The sequence below is a fragment of the Rhipicephalus sanguineus genome, chromosome 4, assembly GCF_013339695.2.
Source record: "Rhipicephalus sanguineus isolate Rsan-2018 chromosome 4, BIME_Rsan_1.4, whole genome shotgun sequence".
NCBI classification, from domain to species: Eukaryota; Metazoa; Arthropoda; class Arachnida; order Ixodida; family Ixodidae; genus Rhipicephalus; species Rhipicephalus sanguineus.
This window is the reverse complement of record NC_051179.1, coordinates 9,144,412-9,158,114: the sequence shown is the minus strand read 5'-3', so window position 1 is coordinate 9,158,114 and position 13,703 is coordinate 9,144,412. Positions and strand designations below refer to the sequence as shown.

The 13,703-nt window shown below is 48.2% G+C and overlaps 1 protein-coding gene across 1 annotated transcript in view; it reads right to left on the bottom strand.

Annotated features, from left to right (window-relative positions):
• Positions 1-13,703, bottom strand: part of LOC119389342 (solute carrier family 13 member 5) — a 41,187-nt gene that overhangs the window by 1,299 nt on the left and 26,185 nt on the right. The window contains exons 4-5 of the mRNA XM_037656557.2: positions 11,296-11,463; positions 5,941-6,075 (exon numbers count right to left, since the gene is read on the bottom strand). Coding sequence (XP_037512485.2) covers positions 5,941-6,075; positions 11,296-11,463 — 303 coding nt within the window. The remainder of the gene's footprint in view (positions 1-5,940; positions 6,076-11,295; positions 11,464-13,703) is intronic.

The window sequence follows — 13,703 nt, the reverse complement described above, 5'->3', positions numbered from 1 at the left end:
TCGTGAGTATTATCGCAACTAAGTGGACTTTATGGTGCAATCACGTGAATATCATATGTAACTTTCGTTAATGTACTCCTCCGGGATCAGAGCAATGCTTCAGTATAGCTTGCTGAATCATAGGAATACAAATGTAATGTTTGTTGGACTTCTATGAAAGCGGAGCAAACACTAAACACAATATACGTTAACCCGCATTACTCCCGTATCATAGGAGCACATATGTAATGTTCATTGCTTTTTTATAAAATTAGATAGCCAGCACTGGAATCAGAATTGACGCTGCTCCGACATTACGCCTGCACAGGGCCTTTTTCCAGAGCAGTTTCAAGGCGTGGCATGGCTCTGTGATAAAATACCTGACTGCGACTCAGAATGCTTGGGTTCGATTCCTGTTGGGATCCTGATTTTTCTTCATTGCGTCAACATTGCCGATGTCGGTATTTCTTTACGCTCTCGCATTTAAATTACCAATTTATGTTCTCCCTGTTCCTGGGAAGATATAAACTTTCAATCACCTGTGGCGCATACCCATTCACCACGGCCCGTGGTAAACGGGCGCAAAGTCGTAGGCGGCTAGATAGATAGATAGATAGATGGAAACGCTCAAATTGCCAAAGGCCAATTTCTATTTTGAGAAACGCTCAAATTGCCAATTTCTATGTTGTTTCGATCTGTACTTGTTGAACGTGACGCGCGCAGTCAAGACGCTTTTCCAGGAAAGCACCACAACTCCTCGTCTGCCGGCGTCGAGGGTCTGAAACCGTGAGACCGCGCCACCTCCGCCAACATAGCCTCGGCGGGGCAACCTTTGACCGCGGTGTTGACAGAAGAGCAGGGCGTCGCTCCGCGTGTGTTGTGCTTGTGAGGGTGGTGTGTAGTTACGTCAGCAGGAGGGGACGGACTGCGTGCGTGCGTGTTTTGAGAGACGCTCATACGATCTAGTAGAGAGCGGACGCGTGTCCAAACGCTGAGATGTAACGTATTCAGACAGAAGTTATTAACTGGGCCGAAAAGATCGTGGCGATCTACTTGCCACCACCATTCGAACCACCGGCAAGCTAAATTCAACGACCTCGCTGTGCCGTCAGTAAAGTTGTTTCTCTCTCTCTTCGTGCTCTTTCTTTGTTTCATATCTAAGAATACAAGTTTTTCATTTATAACGAAATTTGAGTTTGTCTTTATTCAATCCTTCACACGTGCAGTGAGAAGTGATGTGGTATACCTGGCGATAGTCATTAGAGTCAGCAACGAAGTTAGGGCGCGAGCAATGATCTACAAAGGGCTCAGCCATAATTCTTCATCGTCATCAGCAACAGCAGAAAGTGCACGTAATACCATACAGATGTGTAGCGGGTACCACGATTCTCCGAAAATTGACGAAAAATGCCATAGTGGCTGCTTCTCTACTTCAGAAAAACTACGGCGATTTATGGCGTAGTGGGTACCTCGCATATGTACTTGTATTAGTTGCCCGAAAAGAGTCTACAACGGGCACTAGAAAGGCCGCTCTTTCAGCTTTCACTGTGACTGTGCTGCGTGTTCTGCGCAGGCCTGGCGATCTTTTTTTATCATAACAGCGGTCTCGCACATCAGAGGGTACGCTCAATGACGTGCTGCTTCTGAGATCGTGCTCACTTCCTTGACACAAAGCATTGAGCCCACTACAAAAAATCGTAATTGACTGTTGAGAAAATAAATACCATGACTTCGAAGGGTATACTGGTTTGTGCTAGTTGGTAGCAATTCGTGGTACAGTTACTTCCGCTCTGAAGAACGTGGGAAGAACGTGTTTTACCACTGTCCCACTTTGGTAAGAGGAGGGCAAGTAACTGCAGCACAAATCAAATGTTTTTTTTTATGATTACCTTAACTTCAAATTTTTGCATACACACACAAAAAAAGTTACAAACCGTTACGGAACATTTTTTTTTTTGTTTCGGAACAGAAACGGAACGGAACTTTTTGCGGTGGAACGAAACTAAAACCGAAAGTAAAAACATTTCGTTCCGACACCCTGCTGGTAGCAAGACGTCGTCCTAGTGACACCAACGGTTATCCATTCTTCCAAACCTCCCAAGATGTACCGTCAGACCACGCTACTATTTGGTGAAGTAATCATGGTCGGCACAGAACGCCATGGCAAACGGCGTGTCGTGACAGTTCAGCCCCAGCGCTGCGCGGCCACCATGCGAAATGCAGATTGTTCTCTATGCACACTATGCGTGTTACGATCCCACGTTCAGGGTGACGTTGGCCTGAAGGTCTTCTCCATAGTTGTGACGGATGGCTATTCCTTACCGCACGATGACGGTGTGTCGAACAATGCATTCATGAATACGTAAATGTTCTCTCTGAAGCGGGTGTCTCCGTCGGTGGTTTTTTAGAATTACCTTTCTTCAGCCTTCACTGAGTGGAACGAAAGAACGGGGTTCGCACTGGCTCCTTCCCGTTTGAAGTGATTTGTTTTTAGCGAAGTTCGATAGTGCCTTGCCCCTACGCCCGGTGTCACACGGAAAATGCATGCATTTTTTTATATATGTATGTGGTTGTTTTTATTGTGTTGGATTTCTCCTTTGAGCAATTCCAGAGAGACTGTTATGACATCATTTTTAATATACGTAAATGTTTTCACCCCCTCGTCCTGACTATCGAAATACTGCTGACACGCCCATAAGGTTCCTAGAAGTAAACTTTTAATGAACACGTCAGCGCTCCTGTTGGTGTTATGCGCCAAGAGCTAAAAAGGCGCTTTTACCATTTCATTACAGCCATTTTAAATTGATGAAACGTGATATTACGAAGATGTCTTTTAACAATGCACTTGACAAGTTATGTTGCCATTTACTACAAAACACTTTCAATAAGCAAGTTTATCAACTCTCCAAGTCCGCTTATCGTATTGCTACGCTAGTATCAGTCTATAGGTACATACCGGCGTAGTAAAAGCAATCATGGTGTATCTAGCACGAACATCATTCCACCTTTTGATAGCCGTCATTCCCTATATCCACCAAGTTTCGTACAACTTAAAGAAAACAGCTGCTCGGGGAAACGTACAGGCCGTGTTATCAACGCCTAAAAAAACTGCGAAGTGTGAGTGGAAGAACTCATCCAAGTGAAGGTGATTTTACAAAAGGAAGCTTGTTGAGTGCAGTTTGTCGCATTCCGTTATCGTCCAAGCGGTAGAGAGAGCACTACTACAAATATAGCGAGACGCCTGCAGATGGTTTTCTTGTAATTCGTTTCCATTAATGCGCTTCTGTACCTCTTTGACAAAACCGTCATAGCTGGAAAGAGCAAGCGCGAAATCATCCGTTTGATAAAGGAAAGTGAACAGATTCGCTATTATTGCGTCAGCAAAACTTCGCTAACACTGTCCGATAAAGAACGGAGTTTCTTGCCGAAGCCGTAACATATATTATTGTCAAATAATAATATCTGGGGTTTAACGTCCCAGAACCACGATACGATTATGAGGGACGCCGTAGTGGAGTGCTCTGGAAATTTCGACCATCTGGTGTTCTTTAACGTGCACTGACATCGCACAGTGCACGGACCTCTAGCATTTCGCCTCCATCGAAATGCGGCCGCGATCGAACCCGCGACCTTCGGGTCAGCAGCCGAGCACCGTAGCCGCATCACCACCTCGGTGGGCGATATATTATTCTCTAATCTTGTTCGAGTGGTCTGTTTTGGTTCTTGAGTTGTTTCGCTCTGTTTAACTATCTTGCTCCCCGGATGTTATGAGCGTCACGTGATCGGTGACGTGTACCTAAGACACTTTTGTTCGGATCGATCAAGAGATTCATTGTTGCGAGACGTGTATCTTCCTTTCGTTCTCCGCCAGTGCTCCGCCAGTCAAGGTAAGCCCATATCGCCACACTCGCGGATCTGAGGCCACGTAGAAGGAACGTGGCCTTCGCAATTAGCTCCGGCAGCGTGAATACGGGAGCTAATCGCGGAGGCCACGAAAAAAGGCCACGGATTGCCGGAAGAAAATTGGCGCCTGCCCGTTCCTCTGAGGAGGAGGTAAAACTTTATTTGACCAAGGGATTTGGGCACGTACGTCCCAGGGTCCCCGCACGACCCCACTGCGCTATGCGTTCATGAGTTCATGCAGTTCCATGACGTGGGCGGCCCGGTCAGTGGCGATCTTCTGCTTGGCCGGGTCCGTCGAGCGCAGCAGGGTCTCCCATTCCTCCCATGTGGTCAGTGGCTCCGGGCCCCGCGGGGGAGGGTCCGCCGGGCATTCCATGAGAATGTGGGTGAGGGTAGCGTGGGGATGAGTGCATTGAGCACAGGACGGGGCGTACGCTCCCGGGTAAATGCGGGAAAAGAAGTAGGGGGAGGGAAGGGTGCGAGTCTGAAGGCGGCGCCATAATATTTGGTGAAAATTTTTCAGGGATCGGTGGGGTGGGGGGTATAGCTGGCGTTCGGCGCGGTATGACTGGGTAATCTCGTTGAACGAATGCATGCGCTCCCTAGAAGAGCCCGACTCCGATTCCGCCGCCGCCCGGTTGATGAGACCTCGGGCGTGGTCATTGGCGGCTTCGTTGCCGGGATTCCCAGAGTGCGCAGGCACCCAGATCAGCTCCACATGGCGGGCCGGGTTTTTGGTGGGCGAGCTGAGAATTTGGAAAGCGGTCTCGTGGACTCGTCCTCGCGCGAAATTTAGGATCGCGGTTTTCGAGTCGGAAAGAACGTACCGGGCGTCAGTCTGTGTGAGGGCAAGCGCGATCGCCGCTTCTTCCGAGGATTCCGGTGTGGACGCAGGAGGAAGGCGGAGAGTTGCGATGGGTCGGAGTGTGCGATCAACGACTGCAACTGCCGCGTCGTCGCCCGTGCAAGCTGCATCCACCCATACGGCGTCCTCTTCAGAACCGTAGTATTTGTGGAGAGCTTTTGCACGTGCCTTGCGGCGGGCCGAATGGTAGGTAACGTGGGTGTTTCTTGGGAGAGGTTTTACTATGAGCTGTGTGTGTATGGGTCGGGGGATTGGTAGAAGTGTGGGGTCGGCTGCTGGTATGTGAATATTGAGGGTGTCAAGGATGTAGCGTCCGGTGAAAGACTGAGCTAGACGAGTGTATTGCGCTCGTCTGTGGGCCTCAATGAGTTCCTGTGTGGTGTTATGGAGCCCAAGCTGAAGAAGTTTAGTGGTCTGTGTGTTAGGGGGGAGGTGTAGGGCCACCTTGTAGGCTTTACGAAGCATGGCATCCAGGGTGGCTATTTCTTCTTGTCGAAGTCGGAGATACGGGATTGTATATAGGAAGCGGCTCAGTATGAAGGCATGAATGAGGCGACACAAATCGTGTTCCTTCATACCATAGTGTTTGCCAGAAACTCTGCGGACGAGGTGCGATAGCGCTTCCGTCACCCGCTTGAGTATCCGGATAGTGAAAGTGTTACGGCCGTTGTTTTGGATGTGAAGGCCCAAGATCCGGATTGTGTCGACCTCTGGGATAGGGCGACCGGCCAGAGTTACAGTGATCGGGGCAGTGGGAAGAGTGCGTGGTGAAGGGCGTATGATAAACAGCTCAGATTTTTCTGGGGAACAGGAGAGACCAATGCTTTGTGCGTGTTGTTGTGTGATGTTTGCGGCGGTTTGTAAGGTTTTCTCTATGTCGCCATCACTACCGTGTGTGGTCCACAGTGTGATGTCGTCTGCATAGAGGGTGTGGTGAAGGTGAGGGATGTTGTGAAGAGCGCGGGCTAAGGGAATGAGTGTGGCATTGAAGTTTCTCTTCAATGCCACACTCATTCCCTTAGTCCTCTGAGCATACATTCGAGAGCTGTAGGCAGCACATTCAGGTGTGAGCCAATGCGCGATTCAAAACCTTTGGCCGTCGTAACCATCATCACGGGCACCGCGACATCTCATTCTGTTTCGTCGCCGCAACCCTCTGGAGTTGTGATGAGCATGGACGTTGCCGCACGTACGAGTCTGACGAAGGGCACACGTCCTACGTCGTGCATGACCACCATGGGGATTGAGACGGGCATGATGACGTTGCTGGACGCGCCCACAACCACCGGGATGGCGTAGTACATCGGGTACACGTTCTTGGTCTCCGCCTGCGAAGCCAAGCATTGGTCTGCATGGCCACGAGCCACTTTCAGTACGGCCAAACAGATGCACTTGTCGCGCGCTTGCGCTATACAGGCTGTTTCAGGAAATCTGTCCGAAAATCCTCAAAAATATGAAATATAAGATTGCTACCTTCATAGTTACTTTTGCTGTAGTGGCAGACATCTTAAATTTACAAGACATCAATCACGGCAGTAATTAAAGAAATTAAATTACCATTTCATTTAGTAGGTGGCAGGGTCGAATGTAAGAATTGGATGCTTTCCTGCTCATTGCCGCTTTTAGATTTGGAAAAACCGGCCTCTGGTAAGAAATGAAACTCGACCAAATTCGCCGGCAAAACCGAAACCGAAGCGCAGGTGAGCACGCTAGCAGACGACCAGAATGACGTCACTGTTCGCTACAACTATTGCAGTTGTGGTGTTCTGCATTTGTTAACCTACAGGCGCCATGCGTGCCAGAATCGCAGCCCTCGCACTCGAAGTAGATGGATGGTTGATATCACGACGCTCGCTCATTCTGGACATCCCTGAAGAGTATGGCTCTTCCGCGTTTCGCTTTTGGCGGCCATATTGGTCAGATTTCATCACTCTGCTAAAATTATTAGCGCAACAAAGAAAGTAAGGAGGCGTCGCTCAGTTTCTATATACGTTCAATGAGTGTCAAACTGGGCGAATTGACTGAGCGAGATGATATTGCGAAAAGTGTCAAGGTGGGCGTCAGTTGACTGCCGCAATCTTTATAAAGAAAATAACTTGATTTACGGACAACATGCGTCCAGTGAGCTGCTGTCATGTACTTTTTGTAAGTTTGAAGATGTGTTTGTGTTCTTACTGCTTCTTTTTTTCCTGTCACGAGTGTTGTGAGCGATCCATCTAATGTGCAGTCGGATCATGGAATAAAGATCAGTTGCAAGTTTAGCGCTCATCCTGTCGTCTGCCTTTTTCCTTCTTTGCTTACGTCTCTTCAAACTCAAACTATAATAATAATAATAATAATAATAATAATAATAATAATAATAATAATAATAATAATAATAATAATAATAATAATAATAATAATAATCGTTGGGGTTTTACGTCCCAAAGCCATGACATGATTTTGAGGGACGCCGTACAGTGAAGGGCTCCAGAAATTTTGACCACCAGCTGTTCTTTAAGGAGCACCTGAATCTGTAGGTACGCGGGCCTCTAGCCTCCGCTGAAATACGGCCGCCGCGGCCCACTCAAGCTGTGTTGCACCGACTCGCCCAATCACCTGGGCGTGGTGTTCATCTTGAATAGCAGGAACACAAGGCACACAGGACAAACGACCGAGCACCGGGAGATGCACCACGTAGCTAGTTACTGGCAACGCGTCACCGCTGACCGATTAATATTGCAGATTTATAGCTCCTTACTGTTCACTGAACCTAAATCTCTCTAAATTCCATCGAACCCCACAAATTCAGTTCACCCTTCAAATATAAAGACTATCTGCCATTTTCGGATCTTCTCGTAACCCTAAAGCTCTCTACAATTTTCAGTATACCGAAACCCACCAACACAAGTCCGTACCTTCGCAATTCATATCGCCCAAAAATCCACATCGGTCATAAAGACATTAATGCGAAGAGGCGAAACGCACTGCAGCACAGAACTCGAAAAAACAAAAGAACACACGATATTCATGGAACTCGGCAAGAACGGCTACCCAAAAACTTTTATCCGGAAATCAATCCACTTCCAAAAACACAGCAGCGCAGGCGCCCCCGAGTCAACGCCACCACAGAAATACGCCGCCCTCCTGTCCGAGGCGAAAGCACCGCTCGTGTCCTCAAAGAGAACGCAACCGAGTGGCGCACATTCGCTGCCGAATACCGGACACCGAAAGAGAGAGGCGTAGTATACGAAATCCCTTGCGCTAGCTGTGAAACCTCGAAGAAAAACTACGACAGCACCACAATGACGTCCGCAATGCTGCGAGACATCCTAAAGCCTCACATTCCGAAGAACCGTAGTTCGTTCCAGTTGGAACGAGATTACGGCTATTACTTGGGTCCTGGCATATCCAAACAAATTGAACCCTTGTCAATGAAACCTGCCCCTGTTTACACCCACAGTCTTCGCTCCTCCCTGCGCAGCGCAGAACCAGACAGAAAATGGGGGTTGAACGAGAGGACGCTATTTCTGCAGCCCTTGTTGGGAGCACATCCAACTTCCCTCGTCGACCCGCTCACCGCTGCTGGCCCACAGGAGCCGAGCCACCTCCGAAAGGTCGGCTCTTGAATATTGATTTGGTTGGACTTGAGTAATCAAACCTAACCAGACAGCCAACGCTGTTTACCTGTCATCCAAACTGCGTCCTTCGATGTGAATTTAATGGGAAATGCCATGGCTTTTTTTTAACCATCAGAAATAGGCGTGAAAACTGAGTTACGGGAGTAAATAAATACTACTACGTCAAGTAAAGTGGCGTGCTTGTTGGTGCGGCATTCTTGAGTAACTATGGTGGCACAAGAAGAACACGGAGACAGGTGTGTGTCTCCGTGTTCTTCCTGTGTCCCGTTACCTCGTGCTACCGTAGTTATTCAAGACATCAGTTCCAAGAAACTGAGCTTCAGAAATAATTCTCGGACATCACCGAAAAATCTTTGTAAATGGCAGTAAAGGTTACTCTGACTACGCTCGCTAAGAAACCTAACACGGGATGAAAAAAGAACTACTATTTCTACATTAAAAAAACGTAGTCCGTAAAAGAGTAAATATTTAACTCGGCTCGTACGTAATAAAAGGAAAATGAAACGCGTCCCTTTAAAGCGCGCATCAAGGGAAATTGACGTCATGTGTGGCGCAATTTAAGCGCACATATAAAATCGCTGTACTCGCAGAAAACGACCCACAAAAAAAAAAGAAAAAAAGATCGGCAGATCCTCCGTCTTGTGGAAATCGGTTTCATGCGCAGCAGTCAGCGAGTATACAATAGTTGTCTATGCTGCATTTTTAACACGATAGTGTTTTATGCCGGGGTCCACCAAGTACATGCGTCACGGATATGACGTTGATGAAATGGACGCCAACGGGTGAGAAAGAAAAAAATGAAGGAAAAGATACCCCGCTGGGAATCGAACCCACGACGTTGCGGCCGCGACGGCAAGCGCCCGACGCCCTACCGAATAAGCCAACTCGGGAGTTGATAATACGGCGCGAACGCGCCTTATATCTTTCACACATTCTCTTTCGCGGCGGGCGGAGCGGGGCGGTGCCGCCGTCTGCGGGAGGTAAAAATAAGTAATGCTTCACGATCCACACTTACTAGCGCTTACTCCGAGATTGCACGTGATATCGGAGGTCATGGTTAAAGCGTCTCGATACCAGAGAGCTAGACTGGCCGCGCTGGCGTCGCCGAGGCACCCTTGACGCAGTTACGTTCTTTGCCTTTGGCTTCGTGTTAGCGTGCGTCGGCTCATCAGAGTAGTGCAGCTTCCACGTGCACTAACGGGATTTCTCCGCCGCCGAATGCTTCGATTGCGAGAGCACCGACTAACAAAACTGCTGCAATATGTGTTGCAGAAAGGACGCGATTTCGACGGGCGAATGTCGTGCCTTGGTGGAGCGAGAGCAGCGCTTGCGAGACAGAGGCCAGCGGGACGCACGCGTTTGCGGCTCAGGCTACGAACCTCTACCTCTCGTGTTGCTGAAGCGCAGTGTGCGTGTTATGTATGCATGAGCACAGGCGTCGGCTACCCATTACTAGAAAGCGCACACCGTGCCGTTTCTCTCCTTAATTGACGACGCTTTGAAGAAGTGCATACCGGGTACCAGTGTTGATTATGAGCTTGTTGATATCATTCTTACGCGGGATTCATGATTCGCTGTGTCCAAATATATGTTCACACCGTCACCTACCACAACGGTTTAATCATGATCATGGGCGTTAGTCGTCGCGATAGAGACATGATGTCAACATGGGTGCATCCACGTCAAACGGTGCTATAGCTGCCAAACACAAATAGACATTGTACAAGCTCTCATATATCATTACACAATAAGCACTACTACTGTGAAGACACGTTTCACTTTCGTGTTATACCGATTCCTATGACGGAGGGATCAGCCATGTTTTTTTGGGCTTTCAGCCAAGCGTTACGAGGTAGATCGACGTGTTTTTGTACGCGTAGTAGTTGTGTGCACATCGTGGCTTTAACAGGCACGTCGACTACACTGGCGCTAAAAAGGTAACTTATGGTCTAACGTAACGTCAGCACTCACTTTAGAGCACAGACGTCACTATTATTGAAACGAAGTGCACTTTACGGTGCGATGATGTGAATATCCTACGTAACTTTCGTTAGCGCATGCCTCCGCGGGCTCGAGCGACGCTTGAATATAGCTTGCTGAATCACAGGAATAGAAATGTAATGCTTTACAGACATCTATAAAAGGCGGAGCCTACACTGGAAGCACAAGTGACGTTAACCCGGCGTGACGCCTGTATCATAGGAGTACATATTATTGCTTTGTTATAAAATTAGATAGCCAGAACTGCATAGGGTCTTTTTCCAAAGCAGTTTCACGACGCGGCGTGGCTCTGTGGTAGAATACCTGACCGCCGCACAGGATGCTTGGGTTCGATTCCTGCTGGGTCCTGATTTTTATTCTTTGCAATCATCGGGTCAACGCTGCCGATGTCGGGTTTTCTTAACGCTTTCGCGTTTAAACTACCGATGTCTGTTCTCGCCGTTCGTGTGCAGATATAAACTGTCAATCAGCTGTGGCGCATACCTGTACACCGCAGCCCGTGGTAAACGAGTACGTGCCACACGTGTCTGGAGGAAAGGGTTTGACGACGTACGCGACAGGATTTTGACGTTATTCATGGCATGACCAGACAGTCATATTCGTCAAACCCTTTTACCCTCCCATGCCACTTTTGGTCTACATCAAATTAAGGAGGCAAACACAAGAGCACCCAGACGTAGGCGGCCGGCTAGATAGATAGATAGATAGATAGATAGATAGATAGATAGATAAACGCTCAAAGTGCCTTGGGTTCACTAAGAAATGCTTCGCATTAAAAAAAAAAAACGAAATGTGGCTAGGTTCAGCGTAAGAGGTGTGCATGGCAGCGTGACAACAAGGTTTGCAGCCACAATTAGCCAATAAGAAACATCTCTCGTATGTGAGCACTAATTATGCGTGAGGGATGTTTTGCATAAGTCCACCCACGATGTCCTGCACGATGGGCATCATGAGCACGCTGAGCGTCCGGTTGTTGGTGGCCTCGGCCAGCATGGAGGAGATGGTGGCCAGAATAGCCTGCACCTCGATGTGCGACCGCGCTGTCCAGAAAGTCGGCTTGAACATCTTGAATAGCTGGGGCAGCAAGTCGTACTCCTGCATGCCAAGCAAATCGCCGATTAACTTAGGCTCATCGTCGCCTGTAGGCTGTTTGACGGTCGGCACATCTTTTCGATAACCTTGCTTTTGATTGCACCCCCGTGCATCTCAACTGGCGGAAGAGTTGTGCAACATCGCAAGTTTACGGGGCACAGCATTCTTGTCCGAAGGCGCCGGCAGACCTTCGTTAATTCACGCACTGCAAGACCGCTTTCACGGAAGACATCATCCACGTGCTTGGCTTGTGAGTAATCCTCGAAACAAAACGAAAAGCGTCACGTTCTCTTCGAGTCGACGGAAGCAAAAAAGGCGCAAGCGATTAGCGTGCATGCAGTGTGTTACGAACCTCGCTATAACGAACACTGATACAGCCAAATATCAGTTATATTGAACTGAATGCCAGCTTTTGTTGGTCACGTTTGGTCAGTGACATTCACTCTTTTTATAACGAAACCAAAACGCGACAGTCGCGATATCGGCAGTAACGAACAAATATCTGGTTTGCGCGAGGCTCAAAACTCAAAAGGTAACATAAAAAGCAAAATAAATATTGAAATACATTTCACAGCCGCATTCGTCTAATCGTTTAAAAAAGTTGCAGATATTTCGGTCATCCGGCGAAAAAACGAAAAACAGCGCATTTGACTGGCTGGGCCACCGTGCGAACCCAACTTTGAATTGCCGCAAGGAGACAGGTAAATATACCTCGTTTGTAGTAGGTGTCATAGGCGTGCGCAGGGTTGCCCATCAGAGGGGGGGGGGGGGGGCAAAGGTTCATCGCAGCGCCCCCCCCCCACCCTACTAAGTCAATGTATTTCGCGCCTCCCCCTCTCTTAGATGACTAGAAAGGTCAACGTACGGGGCAGTTTTCGCGCCCCCCTCTTAGGTGATTAGGGGGTGCGGCCGCCCCCCCTGCCCCCCCCCCCCTGTGCGCACGCCTATGGTGGGTTTGAAGCCTAGAATAATGCGTTTCGTGTCTAGGATTTTTCGCCAGCCAGAATGTCGAATTGTCAGAGCCGCCTGTCGTCTACACTCGGATATAACGAAATAACTTATGTTTGCGACGCTACTTCGACTTAGAGACACAAAATTTATAAGGGTGGCTACATGGGCTTGTTGGTATCATATATTGAGCTTGGATGGCACAAGAGAGGCAAACATAGCGCCTGTAATTTCCCCCGGGCAGGCAGCTCGGGCTTCACATAGCAAAGCGATATCATTCCCTATAGCGATGTCTTTTTTTCTCGGCTCTGCAAGTCTCCATGGTCTTTTTCGTTTCAATTATTCGCCATGCCGTCCCTGTTTCACTAACACTTTTTTTTTTTCGTGACACCTCGTTGGCTGTTTGGATTACCTTGTACTTGGTTGCAAACTTCCCGTCTCACCAATCTTTATGGATGGATGCTGCGATCAAGCGTCCTCTTTATAACGGCGCGATGACCAATGAGCAACTCGGCTCAGTATTTAATTCGGCCTAGTGCCTTGCCCTGAATCAACTTATTTCCTAAAACTTTCCGCGTTTTATGTTATGTTAAAGAGATACTGAACAAAATTGTTGCTGCCGAGATTTTCAGCCAAGCTGAAAAACTTGCTGCTGATATCGGCAGACATAACCTTCATTTCAGACAGGGATTAGCGGAAAATAATTTATTTAATGCGTTTCTCGCAAGCTGCCGCGCCAAGCGGCCACGCCGTGAACTAGTGGAGGTGAAGTTTAACGTCACCGAAAACGGGCGTGCCAACATTGCCGCGTCTCTCAACCCGCTCAGCTCCCACTGCGGTTTTTCCGGAACCGCTACGAACGGCAGCAAGCAATGCTCAGCCGCTAAAGACGGATACAGATTTTAGCCGCATATAGATTTGAGATATTTAGGGGACAGGAACACAGTGGCAAAAAAATCGTTGGAGCAGGCCCGACCATATTGGCAGCAGCAAAAAAAAGTGCGTTTTTCTCAGTTTCAGTTAAAGTGCATTTGGCTCTTTTAGAAAAAAAAAAAAACGCCACCTAGGTAATGTTTATCGCTTTGTTATAAAAAATAGATGGCTAGCATTGCAACCACAATTGACGTTGCACCGACGTTACACCTGCGTAGGGCCTTTTTCCAAAGCAGGTTTCAAGACGTGGCGTGGATCTGTGGAAGAATAGCTGACTGCCACACAGAATGCTTGGGTTCGATTCCTGCTGGGATTCTGATTTTTTCTCTGTATTCATAGGGTCAACGCAGCCGATGTCGGTT